The 26,099-nt window shown below is 45.6% G+C and overlaps 5 protein-coding genes across 5 annotated transcripts; 3 read left to right on the forward strand and 2 right to left on the reverse strand.

Moving 5' to 3' along the window:
- Positions 1-3,546: 3,546 nt before the first annotated feature.
- C8R40DRAFT_1137268 (uncharacterized protein) lies at positions 3,547-4,033 on the reverse strand. The gene has a single exon (XM_046229427.1). The coding sequence runs from the start codon at positions 3,984-3,986 to the stop codon at positions 3,606-3,608; it is 381 nt and encodes a 126-aa protein (XP_046078848.1). The 5' UTR covers positions 3,987-4,033; the 3' UTR covers positions 3,547-3,605.
- Positions 4,034-9,991: 5,958 nt separating this feature from the next.
- On the reverse strand, positions 9,992-11,494 carry C8R40DRAFT_1178647 (uncharacterized protein; the record flags this gene model as incomplete). Its single annotated transcript, XM_046232899.1, has 3 exons — positions 9,992-10,301; positions 10,348-10,433; positions 10,505-11,494. 3 exons carry the CDS (start codon positions 11,492-11,494, stop codon positions 9,992-9,994), a joined length of 1,386 nt encoding a protein of 461 aa, XP_046078849.1.
- A 1,434-nt stretch (positions 11,495-12,928) lies between these two features.
- Positions 12,929-15,440, forward strand: C8R40DRAFT_1137272 (cytochrome P450). Its single transcript, XM_046229428.1, has 14 exons — positions 12,929-13,051; positions 13,114-13,221; positions 13,277-13,405; positions 13,463-13,622; positions 13,669-13,752; positions 13,801-13,820; positions 13,877-13,953; positions 14,007-14,136; positions 14,198-14,305; positions 14,355-14,360; positions 14,410-14,584; positions 14,649-14,755; positions 14,810-14,946; positions 14,994-15,440. Exons 1-14 carry the CDS (start codon positions 12,938-12,940, stop codon positions 15,160-15,162), a joined length of 1,524 nt encoding a protein of 507 aa, XP_046078850.1. The 5' UTR covers positions 12,929-12,937; the 3' UTR covers positions 15,163-15,440.
- A 1,671-nt stretch (positions 15,441-17,111) lies between these two features.
- C8R40DRAFT_915566 (uncharacterized protein) lies at positions 17,112-17,738 on the forward strand. The gene is made up of 3 exons (XM_046236665.1): positions 17,112-17,347; positions 17,403-17,566; positions 17,630-17,738. The coding sequence occupies exons 1-2, from the start codon at positions 17,237-17,239 to the stop codon at positions 17,556-17,558; spliced, it is 267 nt and encodes an 88-aa protein (XP_046078851.1). The 5' UTR covers positions 17,112-17,236; the 3' UTR covers positions 17,559-17,566; positions 17,630-17,738.
- A 1,964-nt stretch (positions 17,739-19,702) lies between these two features.
- On the forward strand, positions 19,703-21,620 carry C8R40DRAFT_1164223 (amino acid permease/ SLC12A domain-containing protein; the record flags this gene model as incomplete). Its single annotated transcript, XM_046230461.1, has 6 exons — positions 19,703-19,821; positions 19,868-19,925; positions 19,987-20,406; positions 20,468-20,536; positions 20,596-20,979; positions 21,033-21,620. 6 exons carry the CDS (start codon positions 19,703-19,705, stop codon positions 21,618-21,620), a joined length of 1,638 nt encoding a protein of 545 aa, XP_046078852.1.
- Between the last annotated feature and the right edge of the window lie 4,479 nt (positions 21,621-26,099).

Below are 26,099 nucleotides of genomic sequence, written 5' to 3' on the forward strand. Positions count from 1 at the left end.
GAAAAGAAGGTGGTGGCGTAAGTTGCCATGTTAGGAATGACCTGATCGTTTCGAAATGCCAAGTAAGATCTGCAGAATGATTGCTTCCAGCACCTGGATGTTTCATTCCAATGTGGACCAGAAGACTAGATTGCAGTTCATCAGCAATAGGAGATTTGACAACCTGGTTGGGATCGACAAGGAGATACAACATCTGCAAAGATGTGTGCAACAAAGGGAAAAGGAAGCGCCAAAGTCCTCCTGACAGAGCTTTGAAGCTATCCAATCCTGCAAAGTCCCTTTTCAAAGAGGGAAGCGGAGTAAGCCTGGCATATTCCTCAAACATTTCTGAATGATCCTTGACTAGAGCTGCTACCAGCTCCTGTGTACCCCTAAGCATAGCTGTCATTTGATAAACTTGCTGACGAGCCTCCAAGGTTTTACACATATTCACACTTAGCATGAACTTGCGAAAGTGAGTTTCCGGTGTATCAGCCTTACTCAGAACTTGCGCATTTGAGCACAAGCGAGTCAGAATAGCAGGACCATTGGCCAAGTCCTTCAAAATGCCCTCTACAGAAAATTTACGTATAGAATCAGTGCCAATTCTGTACGTAAAAAAATAAATAGCAAGACTTACCATGACTATGAAAAGCTGCCAACCATTTCCCTTGCGTTTGGAGAATATGCCTCGCATTTTCCAACCGGAACTTGATGTCTTGCTGGTGGCCTCCTCTCAGCTCCAACTTGACTGTACAAGTCTCAAACTCCGAAATAGCCTCTGCCAACCTCTTCTTAGAGGCGGCCACCCGATGGTGACCAGCCGCTAAAATTCCAGTGGCATTTGCAGCATGATTTGTAAAACAAATGTCCTGCCAGCCAGCCCCCTGTACCATTTGAAGACTGTTGAGATCGATGTTTTTGTCAGCCAACACAATAGTGATGGCGTTCTCTGGAACTGTGTTGTAGCAAGCCTTTTCAAACTGTTCATAGAGAACGTCCACATGCGAAGCACTAAGTTCACGTTGACCAGGACCACCAATAAGTTCAACGCCAGCACCGCCACATCGCTCCTGAACTACATTGACCATCGCATAGCCAAGCAAGTACTTGTTGTGATCAATCGCCTCATGTGTCGAGGCGACTTCATAAACTGAAAGATCAGGGGCCTCAGTCAGAGGGGGTTCTTCAACCACCTAGTGCAGACAATTAGTTAAAGTTTGGGGCCTGGGAATGATGCAATGTAATACATACCCTTGCCTTGCCTTTGGCCTTGGAACTGACTTTGCGCTTTCCACCTTTCGCAGTCGAAATCTAAAAATACAACTGAATAATGGCCCATGACACTAATCAAATGAATGTACCGATTCATCCACGTCAACAGAGTCCTATATGATCAGAATGAATCAGTACAGTTTGTTTTTTGATTATAAAGACCATAAATACCTTCATAATAACATCTTCATCTTCAGGCCCTGCCTGGTTCGACTCGATTGGATTTTTCTTTGCGTATGGAATTAGTGGCAATTCTGTACGTAAAATTCAAAGACTTTACTTGATTGACAGGTGCATTAATGGCTTCAACCAATTGATCCTCCGTAGTCTAATTTTTACGTACAGAATCAGTCAAGATTCCATACGTAAAAATTCCAATGATTGACTTACCAGTTCAACAATAGGGTTTCCAATGTCATCAACCTCTCCGACATCCTTCGCATCATCCATTTCATTCTCATTTCCACTACTCTCTTGTTCGTTGCTGTCTTCATCAGCAGACCCAACTAATTCGCCTTCAACAGCTTCCTTTTGAGTGGCGTTGATATCCTGGCATTGCGATTGAAATATTGTTACTTAATAAACTGATTAAACATACCTTGTCACTGTCATAGACAAGAACTTCGCCCATGTCAATATCCTTATCAGACTGTACGCGTAATGTTTAGCTTGAGTTTGTCATGTAGAAATCAAGGTACGAACATTTGATTCTTGAGTTGACTAAAGCAAGAAGAATTTTTACGTACAGAATGAGACTCGATTCTGTACGTAAAAAAAGACCAAGCCACTTACATCAACAGGATTGAGCTTGCGTATGAAATCAGCTTGGATTCTATACGTAAAAATTCAACTGGGTACTGACCATCATGCTAGCAAGCTAAGAGCAAGGCAAAAAACCATTTTACGTATGAAATCTAATTCAAAACTGTACGTAAAATCTTACCATCAATTGATTCCCAGGGGGAGCTTGAGACAGGGGCTAGTAGGGTGGCAAAAATGCGTTTGAAACCCTAACCTTAAGGCTGCCAAAAGCGGACTTACCATCTGAGTAACAGGTACAGAAGACATTTCAACTGTAAAAGGCTTCAAAAAATGGTCCTTGTAGCTTCCAAAGTGACTGCTATACCTTGGAAAGTGTTTATAAAGACTTTGAAGCAAGTGTATAGTGTGTTGATGGGGGAAAAAGGAAGCAAAAAAGTCGGAGATGATGCCAGGGCTATCCTTATATTGTGTGGCAATCCCCATCAAAAACCTCATGTGATCATGATCCGGAGATATTCCGAGGCTAGACCTGCTGACTTTTGTGCGAGTTTTTGGCCTGCGGGAGTCGTGGCTGTGCTAATGTTCCCACGCTACGCTCCAATGAGAAAAAATTGAAAATAAAGAGGCGGGTCCCCGCATCATAAATCTTCAAGAATTTCCTGAAATGGTAGAAAACTCCGTCCTCTATAAGCATTACAAGACAGAATATCCATACATGGCAGAAACTGTTGGAAATTACTCAAAAGGGCAATAAAGTGGTAGCCACCCCCCAATAAGGTAGGAAAAAAAGCGCCCTACCCATAACAAGCAATTAGCGCCGGACTGCCCAAAAAGGCAGTAAGCGCCAGACGGCCCAAAATGGCAGTAGGCGCCTCTAAGTAGCGCGCCCAAAGGAAAACTCGGAGCGGAGCACTGAATACGGAAGTTAGTTCCCACGCTACACGGAAAACATCGAAAATTGAAAATGAAGAGGGGAGAGAGGCGAGTCTGATGATGTAACTACGACCTTGTCCGGCGGAATCCTCACGGTGCTATAAACAAAACAAAACAACAGGTCAGATGTGAATTGTGCATCAACCAGTGCTCCGATTTGAATGATACTGGTAGGTGACCCTAGGTTATTTTGTACTGCGAGTTCAATGGTGACAAGTACATGATACAAACAAGAGTGTATAGCAAAGTAAATCAAAGGTACTTGTCAATATACCAACAAACAAGACGGGCAAAGTTCGAAACATAGTAAGACAAAGAAGGCTGAGCTACTGTTGATTGTGGGCGCAAAGCAAGCCAGAATCCCAGATCCTCCTTGTTTATGTTGAATTCCTGTTTGGCAAGTGTAAAGACATCAGGAGTATCTTGTATACGGAATACAAGACCCATCATAAAGTCAATATGCTCACACCGCACACTCCGGCCATAAGGTCCATGTACAGCATCACCAGGCAGCTGCGGAATATGACAGCTGTAACATACAGTTCCATATGTACGTTTTTCATGTTCAGAACATGACGAGTACTTGATAAGTCGCCGGAAGCTGCGAACTTTGCTGAAATCCAGATTGGGACATTGAGGTAATGTATGGGAGGAGTCTACACCCTCAGTTGCTCCACAGTAGGTGCAATTACCATTAAAGATATTGAAACCCTTTTCGAATGAAGCAATGACAGGATCAGAGCCTGCAGTACGCATGTGGCGGTGATACTGAGCTGCTTCAACAGCAGCTGCCAAGTTAGGTTGTTGATCAACATGATCTCCACACAGCGAAAGCATATCTGTTGGAGAAATATAAGATGTAACAGTGTTGAGTGATCCTGACTCGGTTCGACAGTTGCTACACAGCTGTGCATTCGGTCCACTGTCTTTGCATAGAATGCCATGACCATCCATAAAGCGAGTGATATTCCAGCGTATACAGAGAGGAGGTGTATTCTTGCATAGTGCTGCCATATGAACACAACCAGCATAATCATCCTTTTGATTCGATGAAAAGATGTATGCTCCTTTGTGGGGAAGAATAGTTACAGGGCAAGGAAGATGATCGCGGCCACCCCGGCCAGCGCCTTGTGCAAACCCAGTGGCATCTGGGGGTGTACCGGCAAAGAATACAAAACGCACATGCAAATAATCATTGCCAGCTAGTAAAGCTGAAGTTCCAATCAGAATATTGTATAGACCATCGACCCAGTCCTGATAGGTCTTCTGACGATTGGGAGTAGTGTTCTTATCGCCAGAGTAGAACCCGCATTTGAATGCAGAAGCCAATTCCGACCCATAATCAACCTTTTGAACAAAGATCAAAATGCGCTCATGAGGTTGTAGTTTGTTACGGGCAGCAGCTACCAATTCGATAAGTCGAGCTTTGATTTGAAACTTGGGACGCTCCTGCTCAAGAATATACTCGAGCTCTGGTCGATCTGTACAGTTCCGAATCTGAATATATGGTGAGGCAAGACCGAATGTGTTTGCCATGACCGGAATGCAGTTGGGTGGTGCAGACCCGCTTAGGACAATCATGGGAACTGGAAGGCAGCGGACTTCACATGCATCACGGAGAGGATCACGATAGGTACTATCAGTTACTGCCAATTGACCTTCATCGTATATGAAACATGCGACAGGCTTGGTAGCGTGTACAATCTTTAGGCTGCGTTGAAAGGGTTGGCGAACAGCAATATCGGAGGATACCAGTAACAGAGATGTCGATGGTGGAATCATGCTGTCAGACCCACCACTATGATCATAGTTGAGGAAAGGTATTTGCATATTAGTGAGACGACGGGAATAGTCATCTCGAAGTGATACCAGTGGGATAACGACCACTATAATTCGGTTTGTATCATAGCGTGAGCATATGATAGGGATCATGGTTTTCCCTGATCCTGTGGGAGCAATGACAACCATGTCATAGGTTCCATTGATTGAGCCAAGTACACCATAGCGCTGGGCTTCACAAGTCCATATAGCCTCTGGATTGTTGAGCACCTGCTGCAGCAAGTAGAGGGCTTTTTGCTCCACATCCTGTGTAATACTTGTAAAGTATGGGATTGCAGGTTGTAAAACTTTTTTTTTTTTTTTTACGTACAGAATTAGGTCCAATTCTATACGTAAAATTTAAAAACTCACCTGGCTCGAGCAACAGAGGAGATTTACGTATGGTTTTTGCGCTGTTTCCATACGTAAAAACATCTGCAGGGCCTGGGGATGAAGATGGGGGAGGTACCAGAGGTAAGGATGAGGTTGAAACTACAATCCAGACTATTTATTAGTGGAATTGAAAATCACAAATACATGTCATAAACTTGCATTGTAGAGTAGAGGGCTTGGTGAAAGAGCGAATTTGCTCTTCTTCCAAGTCTGATAGTTCTGGGCTAAATTCCCGGCCCTTTTTTGTTGGGCTTGAATCAACAACAATAGACACGGTGCCCCTCCGCTTAGTTGGTTGACGAGTAGGTGAGAATGTAGTGACCAAAGGGGGGGGCCGAGGAGGTGTGGTAACAACTGTAGCTGATGTTGAACTTGATTGTTGCTGCAGTAACAGTGGCTGTAACTTGTTCAGGAGGGAAGTGGCAATGTCCTCTGTAGCAGCAGTCATGGAGCTTTTGATAAAGTCCTTGACATCAGCCAGAAGGGCGCGGGTACGGGATTCAGCAGTGGTAAACTCGTCCACTGCGAACAATCCCTTTGAGCGCAAATCTTGATAACAAGCTGCAGTGGCTTCTCGATAGGACCGGGATACACCAGTGGGAACGATTCCACACTTTATCTGCCAGCGCGCACTGGCATCACAGAAGACACCCAGCATTTGATCCGAGTATTCACCAATAGAGTCCAAGCTGACAGCATAAATAGTCTGCTCCACATGTTCCGAGTGGCCTGCTTGTTCTGCCTCTACATGGCGTATAATCTCATTGTCTGTCTCTTGCTCGGTAGCTTGGTCAACTAGCATGCGTCGGAAGGCAATCGAAACATGTCGGAATGCATTGAGACCAAGACGGACATTCAGAACCTGATGCGAATATTTGGCCATAGCATCAGACAACTCGTCGCTATCAAATGCTCGACCCATGTTGGGGAACAGCAAGTCGCGATATGCCTCGATGACTTTGGGATCATTAGGATAACATACAGTGGCAATGAACTGTGCAAAGGGACGTGCCAAGGCCAAGTTTTGGATTGTAAGGTCTGCGGTAAAGGCATCGCCTGCCCGTGGGAGAAGCTTATCAGACCCACTGATAGCACCAGACTTGTGGTACTGTCCAACCAAAGCAATGTTGGGACCAATGGCATAGAGATTGCGAGGACGAGTCTGAGTATTTTGTGCAAGCATTGACACCATTTCAGTTCCTCGAGTAGGAGAGCCAGCCAACATCTCCCAGCGCAGCATGAGCAAAAGATTGAAACGGCTGTACTGGTATAACCATGATCGAAGGGCCACCTTGTTCCACCGAGGAGTGTTATTTGCCATGTCAATTCCCACTATGAACTGATCGCGAAGAGCTGGGGTGGAAACAATAGCTCGGAAGAGAGCAGAACGGGTATGGAGGCAAGTGTTCCGAGGATCTTTGAACATGGAATAAGGAGGCAGTTTACGTGTCAAGTCGTCGCAAAGAAGAGCACTGTGAATATCAATAGATAGCTTGGTACCCAGCATGATTTTATCTTCCCACAGAGGAACAAGCTCCTGCTCGATATTATGGAATACCTGACAGAGATCTGCGAATTTGATGGAATCACCAAGGTAAAGCATATGGTCCCATTGCTTCCGATCCAGCCAAACAACTCGAGGCAAGCTCTTTTGCTTGATAGCAAGGGTTGAAGCAAGATGTTGAAGACTGCGAAGCGAGTTGAATGTATAGTCGTTCTTTTCGGTAAAGTACTGTTCCAGGCGATCACATTCAGTACTCGCATTATAGTTGGGCTGATCATGGTTCTTGAGCAACTCGAGTACAAATACCAAGCGCTGGCAATAAGTAATGCGAGCAACCACAGGTGAAGTTTGGTTGGGTTCACGAAACCCACCCGAGGGAATGATCATGCGGAATGCCAAGAAAAGCATGGTTGGATCTGTCGTAAACTTGGTTTCGACATCTTGTGGCCAGTGTTGAGTCCAGAGTGACATGAGCAGTTGATGAACAAGGTACATCAGGTCGACATCAGAGATCTGATCATCCACCAACCCATCCTGCAATGCCTGCAAAGCTTGTGCCACACTGAGAGGAAGGTCGTATGTAAAGATATTCCGAGTATCGCGCAGTAGCATACATAGCAAGCGGTTGACTTCATCAATATAGGTCCGCATAGTAGTATCACCCCCCTGATGTCGGTGGAAAGGCGTATTTGAGATTCCTCTGCGTATAGAATTGGGTCAAATTCTGTACGTAAAAAATACAGAGATGAGGAACACTTGCGTTTTAGCTCGGTCCGGAGTATTTAATCGCTGCAAAACCAACTCTGGCAATTGTGGAATACTCTTTATTGCCAAGTCCATAAGTCCCTGCATCACAACACAAGCTTTCTGCAATACAGTGTCATCTGCTACAGGCTTCTGACAAGTGTTTGACAGTGCTTCCAAGTCCCGGCCTTGTACCAGTTGCGGCCATTTAGTTGCAAGCAACCAAGGACTCACAAGACGATTGTTGGCAGAGAATTCACCGATAGGTGTTTCAAAGACAGCCTCGACTTGAGCAGTTGCATTATTGACAATCTCATCGATGGTAGATGATGTAGGTGGGTAGGCAGGTATGATAGGGAATGGAATGGCATGTTTGTGAAAGCGTTGAATAGGAACATAGTGGATCGCATTGATATCGAATGGAACATTGTGCGTGGTGCGGACATGGCGTTCGATGGTCTTTACAGAGGCTGTGACGTGGTTGCAATCACCACATTCATAGCCTAGCAGGATAGGCAATCCTTCCACTTGAGGATAAAAGCCAGGCTGCATAACAAGTGGTGCAGCCGGTACATGCCACTGGTTTTGAATGACTTTTTTTGCCTCTGTAGGTGAGTATTGCATGCGAGCATGCTCATCCTGGATGTGGCGATGGATATAGGAAGACTTGAGAAGAATGTGGTGATGGGTACACAAGACCCCCTGAAGAACTGTATGGTAAACTAGACCAAAGTTGTCCATGTACGGGTTTGATTGGATCTGAGACCATGTTTGATTAATCGAATGAATGACTGCAAAACAGACATACCTGGTTACCATACTGGATGGGTTGACTGATAAGCTCTTCTACCATTTCCCTTGTCCAAACCTGGTCTTCACTCTCTCCGAACGATGTAAAGTCCTTGGCATTGACAGAATACAAATTATTGGCTACAGCAGAATTTTTACGTACGGAATCACCACCAATTCTGTACGTAAAATATCAGAGATGACATACCTGTGTTTACTTGCATTGACAAGACATTGTTGACTGCTGGAGCCACTGCATCAATGTCTGTGGCATTGACTGTTTTGGCGTGTTCAAGAAGAGACTTGGAAAGTCTATAAATGTGACCATTGGGCTTTGCATCACACAAACACTCGAAAGCACCATCAGCGTTGCGATGAATAGTCTTGCGACCATTGAGGTACTTGACTTTGATAAAGGCAACATCGGATTGCATGGAGCGAGACATTCTACGTACAGAATGAACAGAGATTCTATACGTAAAAAGAGCATGTGTTGCTTACCTAAGCAGCTAGTTACTTGAATAGGAAGGTAGTGGTAGTGGAAAGAGAAGCACAAGTTGATACGTATTTGCTTTTATAGTCTGGCAGGGGTGAGAAAATACATTCCATCAATGTTTCATCATCATATCAAGTGATAGCAATGAGGACTGGGAAAAGTACACTGCTGAATGCACTGCTTGATCAGAAGTGATAGCAATGAGGACTGGGAAAAGTACACTGCTGAATGCACTGCTTGATCAAAAGTGACAGCAATGAGGACTGGGAAAAGTACACTGCTGAATGCACTGCTTGATCAAAAGTGATAGCAATGAGGACTGGGAAAAGTACACTGCTGAATGCACTGCTTGATCAAGTCTGCAGTCCGAGTTTTGGCTTTGGCGCGATGTGGCTGTGCCAGGTTCCCACGCTACACTCCAATGAAGAAAAAAATGAAAATGAAGAGGCGGGTCTCAGCATTATAAATCTTCAAGAATTTCCTTAAAAGGTGAAAAACTGCGCCCTCTATAGGCAGTACAAGACAGAATTGCCCAGTATGGTAGAAAACTCTGCCAGCAGGAATTGCCAAGTATGGTAGAAAAGCGCAGGAGTTACTCAAAGAGGAAATAAAAAGCAGGCAAAAAAAGCGCCTCTGAGGAAATCTCGGAGGGGGGAAAGAATACGGAAATTAGTTGCCACGCTACATGGAAAACTTGAAAAATTGAAAATGAAGAGCGGAGAGAGGCGAGTCTGATGATGTAACTGCGACCTTATGCGGCGGAATCCTCACGGTGCTATAAACAAAACAAAACAACAAGTCGGATGTGAATTATGCATCAACCAGTGCTCCGATTTGAATGATACTGGTGGGTGACCCTAGGTTATTTTGTAGTGCGAGTTCAATGGTGACATTTGCGTGACCAGAATCGGAGTATATTCTCCACTAATGTAAAGATGTCTCTCAATGTACATAGTGTTGAGCTTGCTATACACAGTGATGTATAGCACAGCAATGGGAAAGGAGCTTTCCATGGCCCACTGTGTAGAGCAGTGTGTTGAGCTCCCTGTGTACAGTGCTGAGCTCCCTGTGTACAGTGTTCAGCTATCTGTATACAGTGTTGAGCTCCCTGTGTACAGTGCTGAGCACTTGAGTTGATGTGGAAAGCTATGTCAGAAGGCTATAAAAGTGCGCTTTTTTGGACCCCCGTGGGAAAAACTTGGTCAAGAATCGAACAAGCCAAAAATTTTACATATGGAATTTTCAAAATTCTGTACGTAAAATCTCAGAGACGTTTACGTATAGAATCACTTTCAATTCTATACGTAAAATGGACATCTGGGCTGACAGTGGACAGTATTGAGCTCACTGTCTATGACGACGTCGAGCTCACTGTCTACGACGATGACGACGAGCTCACTGTCTACAACAGCAACAACAAGCTCACTGTGTCTGACAATGTTGAGTTCACTGTGGGAGATGATGACCAGCTCATTGCATACAGTGTTGAGCTCACTGTGGAGGACAATGACTAGCTCACTGTCCAAGACAATGACCAGCTCATTGTATACAGTGCTGAGCTCACTGTGTAGGACAGCATAGAGCTTGTTGTGGACAGCATTGAGGTCACTGTCTGAGACAACATTGAGGACACTGTATACAGTGTTGAGCTCACTGTGTATGGCAATGAGCAGCAGCATTGAGCACAGTGTGGAGGTCACTGTGGGCAACAGTGGTGGTGAGCTCACTGTGTAGAGTGTTCTGCTCACTGTGTAGAGTATTCTACTCACTGTGTAGAGTGTTGTCCTCACTGTGTAGAGTGTTCTACTCACTACGTAGGCCAGTATGGGTGCAAAGGAACTAGACCGGTAATAGAGGTGTAATATAGATAGACCGGTAATAGAGGTGTAATATAGATAGGGAGGCCCCGAAAATCTAGCATCAGAATGGGAACAAAGGGTACACTGAGTAGAAGATGGATTCTCCGAAGGTGACGATGAAGTGGAAGTCACGAACTGAAAATGTCTGTGACCGGCGGCCTGAATAACTCGAACTGGTGTTTCATGAATAGGAGAAATGAGCTCGGTATGACTCCTGGAGTATAACCAGTGAGACTGCGCCATGGAAGAACTTGGTTGAGAATGCGTTAACAAGTCCCTCGAGAGGAGTTCACGCGGTCGATGATTTTCGAGTGCGTGCACGGTTCGTACTACAGGGGAGCGGCGAAGGTTGAGAGCTTTCACCCGGTTTTCCAAATCCGTCGGAGAATCGCCCAAAACGGAAGTACCGGTATTGAGGGGCGGGGGTAAAAGGCTTTTCTCGACGACTTGACGGAGATGGTTGCTAAACACGGTATTGTCGAGGCAGAAGCTTTTCTTCGTTTTGTGGTCGCCATAGTTCGTAATCATGAACAAAGTTTGCTCCAACGTAAGTCCAGTGCGATCGGAATAGATCCAGTACCGTAGGAATGTAGGCACTGAACAAACTTCCTTCTTGGTGTAGCAGTCGTGGCAGGTACCCGTCCCTGCGTTGCAATTGGTGAGAGTGGTGCACCCTGAGCATGGTCTGAGCACCTCCGCCAAGATAGATAGATCAACACTCGCAAAAGCTGTTAACCTAGGCGGGAGAGCTCCTGGAACAAATATTTGGTGCAACTCAGTGAGCAGAGGAGCAAGAAGAGGAGACTCAGAGCGATCCAATTTCCTATTATCACTACCATTTTTCTCTTCGACAACGTTATCCGAGCTTGTGAGCAAAATATTTGGCCGTTTTCTTGGTGCCTTGCCTTCATCGTCGCTGGAGGAGCGCTTGCGCAAGGACATAATCTCAGAAGTCTGTAAATGGCAATGTGTAAGTTGGCGAAGTAAAGAAAGAAACCGGCAGTACCTAGAGATGTGCGTGTCGTAATCTGGATTCAATGCTTGCAAAATCTAAGCCAGAGCACACTTGCAATGCCTTACAGCTAAATGCAGTACCGAAGGCGCGCGTGGATTTTTGCCGAAATTCGCCGGATTTCCCAAAATCATCGAGGTCAATCTTCCATCGCAAAAATATCCCTCAGTTCTCACCCGATTGCCTTCAATTGAGCGAGAGATTTGGTTGTTAGAAGGATATATATATTTGTAGTGAAAACCTTGCCTTTCAATGTGTCCAACGACATCTTTACGTCTTGGTAATGGCCCCTCTTCTCAGTTTTCATAACACAAAGACAGCAATGTCATCGAACTCCCTATGAAACCAGTCATCCTCAACCGGACGGGTTGTTCATCCCGATTACTCAGACGATAGCGACGACAAACAGCCCTTTCTGGCAAAACCTCCATTGTCGTTTGTTGACTTATACCCCATCCCCGACAACTCAGGAACGTCGGCAGCAGTAGACGAATCCAGTGCAAAGATTGGCAGATGTACTGAGTGAGCCGAGTAAATTAGAAGAAACCGCCGACACAACAGAATGGACATGTTGCAAATCGTATCTCTTCTTCATAAATGATACTTTCGACCCGCTCTCCTTGGACTCCTCGTACTCCTTCACATCCCGACCCTTCACACTTTTCTTCTTTTTCTCGTTCACTATCGCATCCTTCATCATATAGCAATACAACGTTCTACTTATCGCACTAGGACAGCCAGGATCATCTCTCTGTATTCGTCGCTCAGCCAGTCATAATAGGAGATGTCTATGCCAATGGTATGGAACATCGAGATGAGTGGCTTGTAGTGGGAGCATAGTAGTTGTAGAGGAAGTACTCGAGGTTGGTGCTAATTAAATTCTCAATGCCGTTCCGCAACAACCGACAACTTCTGATTATAGATGGCTCTTCATAAATCCTGGTCACCATCCGAGTAGTCTCGTCGCTCCTCACGTTCTCGCATATGGCTATTCCCCATCCGAGTTCGTAATAACGACCAGCTCTATGCAACAGTCATTCTATATCATCATCTTACATCACCGTTGTTTAGACCTTTGCGTATCGTTCTCCGTCTACATTCATTGGCAAGTACTTGTGCCTAGGACTGTGCCACAAGTGGTGAGCCCTACCAGGGTGAATTCTTGTTAATCATATTCATTTTCATAAATTTGCGTTCCTTATCATCAACGGTCTCCCGTAGCAGAATATGCCCCTTCGTCGTCACCTGTAAGCACCTATATCCACTCACCATGATAAAAATTCAGGTCAAGTTGAGCCGCTGGCTCCATGTTTTCGGCTAATATATCAAATTCAGAAGTTCGTGAGAAGATGGTTAGTTTCTTGTCTTTCGCCATGAGCTCCTCTGTAAGCTCTCCTTACTCACTAGGCTTTCTGGTTGTGGGCCTCGCTTGGGCCTTCTGGATTCTTCTGCCCAAATATGTCCGTTGGCGGTCCCGAGTGGCAATGGTATTCCCGTCTTTCATCCCTGCTCATCCACTATTCCTCAAACATATTCATGATGCCTCCAGCTGAATGTGATCCCGACAGTTGGCCCCACTGGCTTTTTATCTGGATTCGTCGGAACATACCGGTTCTTCACTAATGCCAAAGATATCCTACAGGAAGGATATGAAAAGGCATGTCTATTTGTTGCCTAATCAAATTTTCAGTGATGACAAATGGTATATCTAGTACCCAAATCGCATCTTCAAGGTCGCTCTCGTAGATCGTTGGGCGATAATAGCTCCTGGGCGCATGATGGTTGAAGATTTAATGAAGGCTACAGATGATCAACTGAGTATGATTGAGGCAGCAGCTGAAGTACGTCCATTGGTTGTGTTATACCTTCCCCTTGACTCAATGCTCGTGTGGACTTAGACATTGCAAGTGGAATATACATTGAGTAAAGAAGTTGTTCTTCATCCATACCATGTCGCGATTGTCCGTACACCTATGACCCGTAATATTGCAACTCGATTTGCTGAAGTGAGGGATGAGACGGTTTCCGCTTTTGCGGATCTCATTCCTGCAAAAGATGGTACGTCGCAGTCTGTGTGCTCTGTACCACGCTGTCATCTTTGTAGACTGGGTCAAGGTTCCGGCCTACAAAACGTCCTTCCAAATCGTGGGCCGTACTGCTAACCGCTTCTTTGTTGGTCTCCCTCTTTGTTCGTAATATGCTTCTCAAATATATCGTGCGCTAACGTTTCGTTTAGGTCGTGATTCTGATTGGTTGGTTGGTACATTTTCCCAATAAGCACTTCGAATAGTTGTTAATCCTTTATACGCTAGGACTTGAATACAAACTTCGCGGTCGAAGTGTTCATCTCTGCAATGATCATCAACCTATTTCCTTCGTTCCTGAAACCGTACTAAGTCCAAAAATTCTTGAGTAAGGATTATACTCACTCAACTTTTGCAGAATCGCTGGGCATTTATTAACGCGAATGCCATCTAGTATGAAACGGGCCACCAAGCATCTAGCTCCTATAATCGAAGAGCGCCTAGCAAGGGAAGACGAATATGGAACTAAGGACTGGCCTAGTAAACCCGTAAGCATTTTAGGATTTGTAAGTTTTGGAAGATCAAGGGGGAAATCTTGGACTGCCACAGAATGATTTGATATCGTGGCTGCTAGACGAGGCAAAGGCTGAACAGCGTGAAGTTTCTGACCTGATTACCCGGATTCTCGCCATCGAAGTTGCTGCCATTCATACCACAGTGCGTAATTCATTCTCGTGTCGTTTTCCTTTACTAATATACTATAAAGAGCACCGTACGAGTTTTTCACTAAATGTGTGATAATTGGCTCAAGACTTCAACAGGCTTTCTGTAACGCACTATACCAACTCGCGGCACACCCAGAACTGGTTGTGCCTCTTCGAGAAGAAGTGGAAGCCATAGTGGAAGAATCGGGTTGGACAAAAGAAGGTGTCGGAAAAATGCGTAAACTGGATAGTTTCCTAAAAGAGACCTTGCGATTTTCTGGTGGCGGTGGAAGTTCGTATACTTGGACACGTTTTATGATATTCATAAAGCTGAATGCTGTTATCTTCACCCGCAGTCGTCAATAATCGCAAAGTCCTCACAGATTTCACATTTTCGGATGGGACGACTGTCCCAGCTGGGACAACCATTGGTGTTGCGGCATACATGCATCATCATGACGAGGTGCAAATCCCGTTACATTCAATCGTGTTCATCCCCATTCACATTCTCCATCAGGCTCAGTATGACAATCCCTACACGTTCGATGCCTTCCGATTCTACAACATGAGAAACCGCGAAGGTGAAAGCATTAAGCATCAAACTATTTCCCCAGGTCCGGATTATATCACCTTCGGTAATGGACGACATGCCTGGTATGTTCAGGTAGTTCAAGGTTGGCTTCGCACTGATATTGTTCCAGCCCAGGACGGTTTTTTGCTGTGTATGAAATCAAAGGCCTCATTGCGCACATCTTGATGTCTTACGATGTTAAGTTGGAGACCGAGGGAGTCATACCGCCATATGAATGGCATGGTCCAAGCATGGATCCCAGCAGCACGGGCGAGGTTTTGTTCAGGAAACGACGATAGCATTGCAATATATTCATCTCATATCTGAAGTTCACGGTATGTAGTGGTGTAGTTTTGGAGCGATACTATGAACGCTTCGAACTTTGAACATTCACGCTCAGGATGATGCGTTCGTGACGGAAAAACTGAGGCATAGATGTTGAGACAAACCAGCATAGGTCCGATTCGCCCAGGATTCACCGATGAAAGGATACAGGCATTGCACCAATAAGACAGACTGGCAACGACCTTACGAGAGTGAAGTAGTAGTTGCAAACAATATTCTAAAATATTCATTCCATAGGTCGACCGAACTTAGATGATATGTATACAGGGGATATCAATACAAGCTAGCATATTTTGAAGCTTGACATAAATCACTCTCGATGCCGTATATCCCTATCGAGCGGACTGCAAGCGATTATTTTGAAGGCACGGAGTTGACAAAGAAGGAACCGCCGTAACAAAAGATAGAACGCGTTAAAGCAAACTGCGAACGGTCATTGGCGGGGATTTGAGACTAGGTAGTACGTTGCACAAAGAATGATATGGAGTTAGACTAGTCTGAGATAAAATTCATAGACCATACACATACATGTCAAGAGGGCATTTATTAGATTTCACCATTTCCTTCTAGAAAAACTTTGTACATATAAGTCAGTTGAACACCAGCCGGGGCGTATGTCACTCACCAGAATTAGGAGGAATAATTGTCAATTGTACCCTGAACTGCTTGCTGGCCGTAGCGCTTTGCTTCGCACGGAACTGGACGGGCCAAAAGCGTAAAGAGATCTTTTGAATCCACGTTCCTGTATTGAACGTCCTTCAAGCTTCCAATATTGGAACAGTTAAGAAATTTTGCAAGATCCTGCGACTAATACCAATTGGGGCGAGTAGTGTCTCATCCACATAGTCACCAAATCAAAACCAGGTAGCAGAGCTTTGCAGAACCTTGAGCGAAGATACGATGCTTTGATTGATCCAGCTACGTCGGAAGTTAGTTGACTAGATAATGGCAGAACGAATAGGTGGCTGAGGACTACTGGTGGGTAAAAACGGGTAGGCTGTTATTTGACCAGAATTGATTGATACCCGCGGACAAAGTTGCACGACTTCTTGGAATGAGTCTCAACAACCATTGGAAGCGACCGTTTCTGCGCACCTGTAATTTCAGCACTGAGCGGGAATACATAATTCATTTTTTGAGCGTAGCTGGGAGTCTGGGGACAAAACGTCATGCTGATCTATCTAAGTCTTAGGTTTCATGTGTTCGGCCCGCATCATTCTTTTTTCTCAAACCGCCACAAGGAATACTAAAATCTCGAGATGAATATGGAATTGAAAGCTGAACCATGTACAGGTGAAATTTTCCTCTATCGATGTAACTGTTGTAATGGTTCTTTGTATATTCCTTCGTTCATCATGTATCTTTGTCGAACACCAAATGAACACCATCTTAGGGCTCAATTTCATCGGTCAACCTTCGACGCAGACTCTCGAGTTATCACCCTTACAAGAATTGAATATCTAAAGCCTCTAACCACCGGTCAAAGTTGATACGCCTCGTTTATGCGTCACCTGTCGGAAAATCAATATCACTCCTGTTCACTCACCGCGATGTATCTCATCTCCAGTAGCCGCTAGGCTCGAGATATCCTTTTCGACCAGCTCTCAAAGCATATGCGTATCCCCTCTAGCCTCCTTGCCAACACATTGATTCGTCGTCCGGTTGCAGACACCCCAACTTCTTGAATTGCGATGTTGCTGTCCTTCGCCGTACCAGGACCAGCTTGCTTGTCCTCCTTTAGATGCCGCTCATCTAATCGTCGGTTTCTCTGATCCATTGCTCGGCTGCGGGAGCTTGAGTAACACTGTGTAACTGTCGCTCCCAGTCAATGTCGAGCCGCCATTGATGCAGGCGGGACTGTCTTTTGTTCTTCGATCGGGCAACAAATTTCCTGCAATCGCCGCCGTAATACCACCGACTGGTCGTTCTTGAGGGGTTTTTCTTCGTCACCGCAAGAGGAGCTCAATTGCAGTCTCTGGCTCCCATCTCCACTGCTTTTTGCAAAGAGACTCGCCCTGGCTTCCCTCGATGCCATTGTGGGGATTATGTATCACCATGGTATCAGCCTCGACCGCCGACGATACTAAATCGGATGGACCACACGTGCCGGGAACTGGGAGTGTCTGGAAATACATAGTGGTGAGCACACGACATATGTTATCCGTGGCTGGTTCGATTCTGATACTGATGTCAGAATATACGGTCGGGAGTTTTGGTAGGACACTCCTCGAAACCTGGTCGACCAGTCGAACTTGACCTCTATATATACGTTTACTGTGACGGGTTCTCCGATGCGTATTTACCAATAGAAATCCAAAGCTGCGGTATGGTCTACATGAGCATTTCTTAAGACGACAGGTACGTTTTCTCATGTCAAGGCCTTAGTTAGTGACTTCGAGCTAACGCAAATCTGCTGCCCAGGACCTATGTAATCCATATGCTTTCGCAGTTTGGTGTTCGGAACTCCACTGAATTGTATGCTATTTGCTTAAGCTTCAGCGCTCAGTGGACATCCATATGCCACTAAATAGCTGTTGTCGAGACAATCCTTTTGAACCAACAGTCATGCGTCCTCGAACCTCGGTGTTCATCAATCGTTCCTAGAGCCAATCCATGCCCATGCAACAGGTCTGGAACGATCAAATACATGTGCTTGAGCATGCTGCATCTCCCCACACTACGCCAATTTCGGACTGACATCTCGGTCAAGAACTCCTACGCCGATGGCACAAGCAATCTTCGTAAGCCATTTGTTCACCGGGGTGGACTAGACGGAGCGCGTTCTGTCAATGTCATTCTGTGGGGTACATCTAAATCACTCTGCGAATCTTCTTTACACCTTTACATGAGTGGCGGTACCACTCGGTACTGTCAAGCTACTGTCAATTCTAAAGCGCGATTTATAGCACTGGTCGACAGACTACAACAAAGCTCTACAATCGTCTGCAATGTACACTGTCGGCCGTCCATACGCGAGCGCTACGAGTTGCACGGAATCTAACCCTATGTCGTCTTTCATCCTCTCCTCACTGTACCGCTATCATCGGAGCGCAGGAGGCAAATAGTGTCAAGTCGAGAGAGCGGGTTCCATATGCCAAGATTCGCTGCGCATGTACTGTACATGCTAATATTGTAGCGCTATCGTTCAACTTCCAATCCTTAGATCGATCATCCTGAATATACACGGAAATCCACCTCAGACCAGCGGAAGGACAGTCGATAAGCCCGCCTATCGTACCCAGCAATTTGATCATCCTCGAAGTATGTGATTGGAAGGCATACCCTATCGTACACTGTGTGGGACTATCATCGGCTACTTATCAAAACGACCCATTGGCGAAAACAGCGTATAAGTGTAGCATGAGCTTTATTATCCTTACCAATTTGCGAGTGAGTGGCAACGTAGCATCCGTCCTGTGGAATGTCTTTTCATCCTTCGCTTATTGGGTGTTCAGGTTCTCCAAGCACCGGTTGAAGGACACGGACCATGAAGGCTTAGGAGGGCTTAGGGGAATGAAACGCTCTGCGCTAATATCTATCTATCTGCGACAAGGATGCTTCCGCTATCGTGTACTATCAAGACCTATCCTGCGTATCTACTTATCAGTTCATCTTCGCGATCGTCGGCCTCGAAGCCCGCTGTCTGTCTGGGACTTCTATACTGAGCGGCTACACCTTCGACGTTTACACAATCAACATTGAAGACATGGACTCACACGAGCTCCATTCTTCCGATGTAAGTCCCAGACCCTATGGTGCTCAGATGTCGATTTCGACAGGGGAGGTCCGTAAGCAGGTCGGATTCTCGCGACACTTGGTGAAGAGTAGTGTTTATGGGATGATTATACCGGTCGATACCTCCCACCACGATACGACTCCGAATCTCAATTAACCTCAGTATACATATGTTGTACCTCTGAGTCTGACGAACTTTGTACGCTATCACTGTTCCAGAAGTGACGCTTGTCAATAGGCCCAATTCAAGCTCTGATAGACGCACCTACACTGCAATCGGTCAAACCTTCAAGCAACCTTCAACTTCAGGTACCGTTTGAATGCATACTGGTTGTGCCGTTATCTGGTCATCAAAAGCTCCTCCCGAAGGTATTCAAGCGGAAACAGAGCCTCTCATGGCTATAGGAGGACACCACCAGCGTTTTTGGTTCTTTTCAGTATTATATGGGCCTTATCCTTGCGATAAGGCCTCTAAGAGCGCCGTAATCCTCTAAAAATCCCCAGTGGATGCTCTTCGTGAGTGGAAGGTCGCATCAAAATCGCATCAAATGGTACACGCGGATGCTCAGCCTTCTATAGGCTTATCTTCAGTGCTAATTCAATAACGCGAGCTGGGTTAATTCAACTTCTTCAGGAATTGACAGCTTCTTATCCACATATATATATGCACATGAGACGACGTAACTTCTTTAGCTTCTCTTTCCCTCGCTCCATCACCTTCCTCCATCCATCCCCCCTTCATAACTAGACGACTCAGCTATGTCGTTCAACGATGAAAAGGACAAGAACATCTACGATGGAAAGCTCGATGCCGAGTCTGGCTCTACTGGACCCATTGGTGACGATGAGCAAGTCTTCGAGGAGGAGAGAGAGTTGAAGTGAGTTTTTTAGGGTCCCTCAATTTTAGTGCTGACAATATCTCAGGCGTGGTCTCCAGCAAAGACACATTCAAATGATTGCTCTCGCTGGAACTATCGGAACGGTTTGTTGCCGTCTTTATTGATGTTGTGCGCGATTGATCAAGTTAAATTTCCCTCCTCTAGGGTCTCTTTTTAAGTTCAGGTCGAGCTCTTGCAGCTGCGGGGCCTGTCGGTGCACTTCTCGGATATCTATTCACCGGTATCCTCGTATCGGGTGTCGTTTTATCTATCGCCGAGCTTTCATCCCTCGTTCCTCTGACCGGTTCCTATGTCCGGCATGCTGAATATTTCTTCGATCCGGCTTTATCCTTCGCTATCGGTTGGAACACTGTGTACTCATCCTGCGTCTCCATCCCCGCCGAAGTCACCGCCGCGGCTGTGTTGATTTCTTTTTGGACGACATCTGTATCCAACGGAGTCTGGATCACAATCATGGGTTTGCTCATCATTGGTACCAATATGTGCTTTATCAGGGTATACGGAGAGCTGGAGTTCAGTTTCTCCATGCTCAAGATTATGCTCATTGTTGGTTTGATCATAATGGTGAGCTTCTTCTCGGTCACAGTGACATTTTCTATATAATTAATCTTTTCCTTGATTCAAGGGTCTTTGCATCGATTTGGGAGGTGCGCCTGGCCAATCTCGGCTTGGATTTCAGTATTGGAGAAACCCTGTTCGTACTATTTATATCACGAGAATAGCTTTGTTTTGATATCTTATCCACCTATTCAGGGTCCTTTCGTTCAATTTCTCGGTATTGAAGGATCACTCGGTGGATTTTTGGGTTTTTGGACGACCTTCTCCAATGCTGCCTATGCGTATTCTGGTATCGAATCCATCGCTGCTGCTGCCGCCGAGACTAAGAGTCCTCGTCGTAACATCCCCAAGGCCGCAAAACGTATTTTCATCCGAGTGTTGCTCTTCTACGTTATCTCTATCCTCATCGTTACGATGATCGTACCTTCCAACAGCCCGTTCCTCCTCAATGGCTCTGGAAATGCCAGCGAGAGCCCTTTCGTAATCGCCGCCAACTTGGCCGGAATCAAAGTTGTCCCTCATATTGTGAACGCCGTTGTCTTGACTAGCGCTTGGTCCTCAGGTAACTCTTCGATGCTGGTGAGTATACTGATACCTTTGCAGCTCAACTCCCTGATGACAGCATTATATAGGGTGGTTCTAGGACACTATACGGTCTCGCCCGTGAAGGACACGCTCCGAAGTTCCTTCTCCGAACTAATCGTTATGGTATCCCTTACATTTGCGTATCCTTCGTCAGTGTCTTCATCGCCCTCGGATACATGACTCTCCAAGATTCCGCTTCAATCGTCTTCGGATGGTTCCAAGACCTTGTTTCCGCCGCTGCTCTAGTTACATGGATCACCATCTGCTTGATCTATCTCCGCTTCTACTACGCGTGCAAACGCCAGGGAATCAGTCGAAGTGAGCTGCCATGGGCCGCACCGTTCCAACCATTTGCAGCTTGGTTGGGACTTTTGGGCTTCGGTCTTCTTTTGCTTACAGGAGGGTTCTCGGTATTTATCCATAACGAGTGGGACACCGAAACCTTCTTCAGCTCCTACTTCAACATTCCCCTCATCTTTCTCTTGTACTTCGGGTACAAGTTCACCAAGAAGACAAAGATGGTCACCCTGGACGAGATGCCCATTCGACATTACATTGAAATCGCGAACCAGAATCCAGAACCGGAGGAAATTCCTCTCAAAGGATGGAGGAAGATCAACATTCTTTGGACGTAAGGCAATCTTGGGGGGTTAGTGCAGTGGATTCAGGTTTCTGTTGTAGAATACGATGCGTATTTATGGGCGATTGCATGTACCACTCAAAAAACTACCTTGTTTTCATTCTTCTAATGTAAAATGATACAATAATTCACCTCAATCTGATAGTGGATTGTGAGTGTCAGGAGGCAGGGGAGCTGAACCAGGGTCGTAAACAGTAAATGATGCCGCAAGCACTGTCCCAATTGGGACGTCAAAGCGAGTTATATCGTCGATACCTAAGTACTTCTATTCGATCGTAAGCCGATAAAAAGCCTGTGAGTACGCTAGAGTATCCCAAGGGTAAAAGCTGTACGCAGACTATTGCCCGACACAAAAAGATGGTGCCATCAATTATTTCAAATGGTCGGCTTCGAATGTGAAACTGCCAAGCAGTCTACTACTTTCTGACAACGATGGCAGGATATTGCCTACAACGATTCTCAAGTAAGGACTCGGAGTGTGAAAAGCGTTAACCAACTTTACTGTGACCGAAGTGCGACCGGAATAATGAGTATGGCTTCCGGTCAAGTCAAGGGAACTACGACTTGAAAACAAAAATTTTGGGGTGTACTACTAGGATTCTTACAATTGTACAACTAACAAAATTTACGGCATCGAAAGTTTGGCTAAGTTGGGATGCTCAAGCGTCGCCAAGAGGTGTTTGCTCTCATCTTTTTTCTCAACTATGAAATACGCAGACTACAAGTTGGGGGACTTGGTAGATTGTCGTGCTTTACAGGTGAAAATTTTTCTTTGTGACTCTGGTCTGAGAAGATCCGTTCTGACATCGCATCCATGTACCCATCGTTCGAACAGAACCGGGTTGTGATTGACTCACTCATTCCAAAACCTTGGGGTACGCATACGCACAGGAATATCTCGGCGTGAAGCCCGAGGGGCGAAGTATTACTCCAAAGTTTGTTCCTATAAATATGGGGTCATGTTTCTCTCGGTTTCCCCAATTTCCTGGACTTCTCTCCCTGTCGACAACTTGTATGACGCGGCAACTGAGAGCTGTACGGTGTTGAGGTGGAACCTTGAACCTGGAATTTGGAACTGAAGGTCCACAGAGCCTTGAATAAAATGAATTGAGGAGGTACAGGAAGTCTTGCTCGGTACGTGGAACGCGCTGTATTCTTCGGTGTATCAAACGTACGGTTATTGGAAACAGGACTGTATGGGCACATTAGGAGAATAAATAGGGGTAGTGAGTGGCAGGAGGTAAAGGGAGCTCAAGGGAATGGGTATGATTGTATAGGTTTGTTACAAGTGTGTGGCAGGAGGCAAAGGGCGCTCAAGGGAAGGGGTATAGGTGGCGAAGAAGTAGAAGAAGCATTGATAATGGAAATTGAAGAATGACAGCGTGCCCTTTTCATGGAAACAACTTTCTTGTAGGACTCCAGGTTTGTAAAACAAGAAATTTGAGGTCGATAACTAAACACACAGCTTTGCGCACTATTAAATCCCGTGAACTGAGTGAATATTTGGACCACACGCAATGAGAGTCTGCAATAATGGGGAAAAACATCCAAAGATTAGTGATTTTGTGAACAAGCTCCTCCGCCTTGACCGTTTCGTACAGGTTTCGTACATCTCCATATTTTCATGATCCGTGTGTCCGCGCGAAGAGTTGACACACAACGCGCTTGGCCTCCTCCTCACCCTTCCTTGGATTAACTACCACTAGAAATGGATTTGATATGTAAGCAGCCGATTTAGGTGTAAGAAAAGTGAACTGGATTGAACTGGATGCCCGAAAAGAAGGATCACTATGCACCGGAATCATTATTTGAATTGCTAGTGCCATGTTCGCTGCACCCTACCTACAAATAATAGCAGAGTCACGGATGGTTCACAGTAAGCGGTACGGACACAATCCTTACCCAGTTAGAGACAATAACACCGATACCAAGCCTCCCACAAGAAATCCACGGGTTTGGGGCAGGGACAATTCAGTCTGTAGAAATGAGTACATTGCGAAAGGCCGAAAGTAAAAAAAGCCTTACGTTGTACAAGGGTACTATCATAGAAAGGATGCTACAAACGCGCTGACAGTAGCGGCACATATGTTTTTCGGAATACTAACCTAATGGCCAGCCTGCCGCGATAACCATGAGAGTTGCAGAGTTGCAACATTGTGAGCGCCGGCTTGCAGGGCCAACTCGAGTTGTTCCTCAATGGGATCGTGTCGGTTCTTTCCTTCTTTCCTTCTTTCCTTCCTTCCTTCCCGTACTTATGCTGAACATCTCCCTGTACTCACTAGAGCCGTGAGCTATCAACGTCATTGAATGTCGAAAACTTGATCATCAAGAGTAAATGTATACCTATTTTGCGCGACTTCGACCAAAACGATCATTGAATAATGACCCTCCAGGTCAAGCAGTAAAGAGACGAACACCCCAGAATCACACCTACCGACAGGTCATTGATAACCACATGGACTGACTCAAAAGAGTTATGAACGTGGAGACCATTGAATGTAGATATAATCAGTTGTGATCGCGCCTTGAATCGAGGGGTCATTTCCAAACCTTGCAACGAACTGATTCATGGCGAGTACTGTCGCTATAATCCCACTTAGTATTGAATGAGCAGAATGTTCAACCTATGTAAAGTATCCACAGGTTAGAGGAGAACAAAGATAGTTTGATTTTGAGCGTTTTTCGGTGCTCTAGGACAATAATATGAACCCAAAGAGATACGTTCGTAGCAGGAATCGATCATCGCGATATATAAAGCACTAATAAATTCCGGCACCACATCATACGCAATGTGTGCGACGTACGTGGGCTCTGGTTGTTCGTGATGGGGACCACGCCGGCACCCCTCCCTCCTCCTGCCAACAGAAGAGAAAGCTGCGATGAAGCGACGAAAGTATAGAAGGGCCCATGTTCGCGAGTGTGGTAAATTACATTGGGTGGTTTCTTTTATGCATCTTCCCCATTTTCCCTAGACACACGATTTAGAATACAGGGAGATTTTCGGAGCTTTGGGTGCTCTATGGATCAGGAGGGGCATATTTTCAACTGCAGGATATACGTATACAGCGAAGAAAGGTTGAGGATCATCTCAAGGGTTAGAGCGGCTAATCTCTTCTTCTTCGTCTCTGCAAGGCATAAACCTGGCGTAAATGGTGCTGAGGCCTCAGAAACGATGTCATTATCCTATGGATAAAAACACAACCCAAAGACTTACCGTCTTTTATTACTTCTGCTGATGCATCAATCTACTCTGCATTCTCGTTGTCTCCTAGCGTAGATGTTGAACCCGTCGACAGTGTTTGCTTGTTGTTTCCTTGAGCGTAAGGTCGTTGGAAAGAGAGAAACCAAAAATTACATAATAATGACATTCGATAACAGCATGATCAGGCATGATCTAACCACCTCCATCTTCGTCCTCATATTCGCTACCTTCTGATTTCGTTGTTCTTCTACCCTCGAGCGACTTATAAAGACTGTCTGGGAGTGTTAGTGAGTACACAGAGCGATGAAGAACCGTCGACGAGTGAGGAATAGTCATTGTTTAGAAAAAGGCAGGGCAACTTGAATGGCAGGGTTGAAGAGATGATTCTCCTTGCGGTGAAGGGTATACATGATCCAAGAGACACCAAGAGGGAACAGCGTTGTCCAAGGTCAGAGCATGCTCACTTATTGTCGCATTATCCACTGTGTTCTCCTTTCCATCGCCACTTTGCCATCACTATACCTTTATTGCCATTTCCTTCGTACGTTACCAATGCAACTAGATGAAAGGTCGCCCTTGCTTTCATCCTTGTTGTCTTCAGCCGACATAATGTTTGACACTGTTCTATTCCTCGCTCAATCCTCGCCTGCACATCCTGCAATATGATGCCCTGGGATCGAGAGTGTGGTTGCACGTCAAGGACTGGTCAATGGCGAAGCTCATAGTTCATTTGAGCTCAACGTCCTGAACTTCTCAAGCATTACCGCGTTTTTGATCGGTACTGATCCTGCTCAGACAGTGAGAAATAATCGGTGGCCAACACAGCTCTTCGTGGTGCATAGCAGTGTAAAGTTTGAGTGCTGATTCAATTCATTTATTACGTGACACTAAATCTGCATCAGACTTTTAACGGCTTAGACGCCCTTAGACGTGCTCAACGCTCGTCAGGAAATCCTCTCCAAGACTGATGTCTTGCTCGACCAGACTTAACCTATTCAGAACGGCTTCGGTGCCTTCGCGGTACCTTAGGGTTCGCTGCAGCTTCGGTAGCTAATTGAAGGACCTAGGCTCAGCAGAAGCAACTTAGCAAGTCACGAGCATTGTTACTAAGTGAGTACTTCGTTATCTTTGAGTTTTCTCCCCATTTAGTCTGAGAGGCACTCCATCTTCAAACGACGACCACTGAATTAGGACGACTTACGGACTGCTACTCAACTTTCGGACTTTTTCTACGATTATTTCTCCGCCCCGATAACGGGAAGGTTCTTCGCT

Source organism: Lentinula edodes (genome assembly GCF_021015755.1).
Source record: "Lentinula edodes strain Le(Bin) 0899 ss11 chromosome Unknown C8R40scaffold_90, whole genome shotgun sequence".
NCBI lineage: Eukaryota > Fungi > Basidiomycota > Agaricomycetes > Agaricales > Omphalotaceae > Lentinula > Lentinula edodes.

Coding starts and splice junctions, on each gene's coding strand:
- C8R40DRAFT_1137268 (XM_046229427.1), bottom strand. CDS start 3,986: ATGATTATGCTGGTTGTGTTCATATGGCAGCACTATGCAAGAATACAC.
- C8R40DRAFT_1137272 (XM_046229428.1), top strand. CDS start 12,938: ATGAGCTCCTCTGTAAGCTCTCCTTACTCACTAGGCTTTCTGGTTGTG. Junction 13,623..13,668: donor TCTCATTCCTGCAAAAGATG/GTACGTCGCAGT, acceptor TCATCTTTGTAG/ACTGGGTCAAGGTTCCGGCC. Junction 14,756..14,809: donor ACATGCATCATCATGACGAG/GTGCAAATCCCG, acceptor ATTCTCCATCAG/GCTCAGTATGACAATCCCTA.
- C8R40DRAFT_915566 (XM_046236665.1), top strand. CDS start 17,237: ATGCCATTGTGGGGATTATGTATCACCATGGTATCAGCCTCGACCGCC. Junction 17,348..17,402: donor GTGTCTGGAAATACATAGTG/GTGAGCACACGA, acceptor TACTGATGTCAG/AATATACGGTCGGGAGTTTT.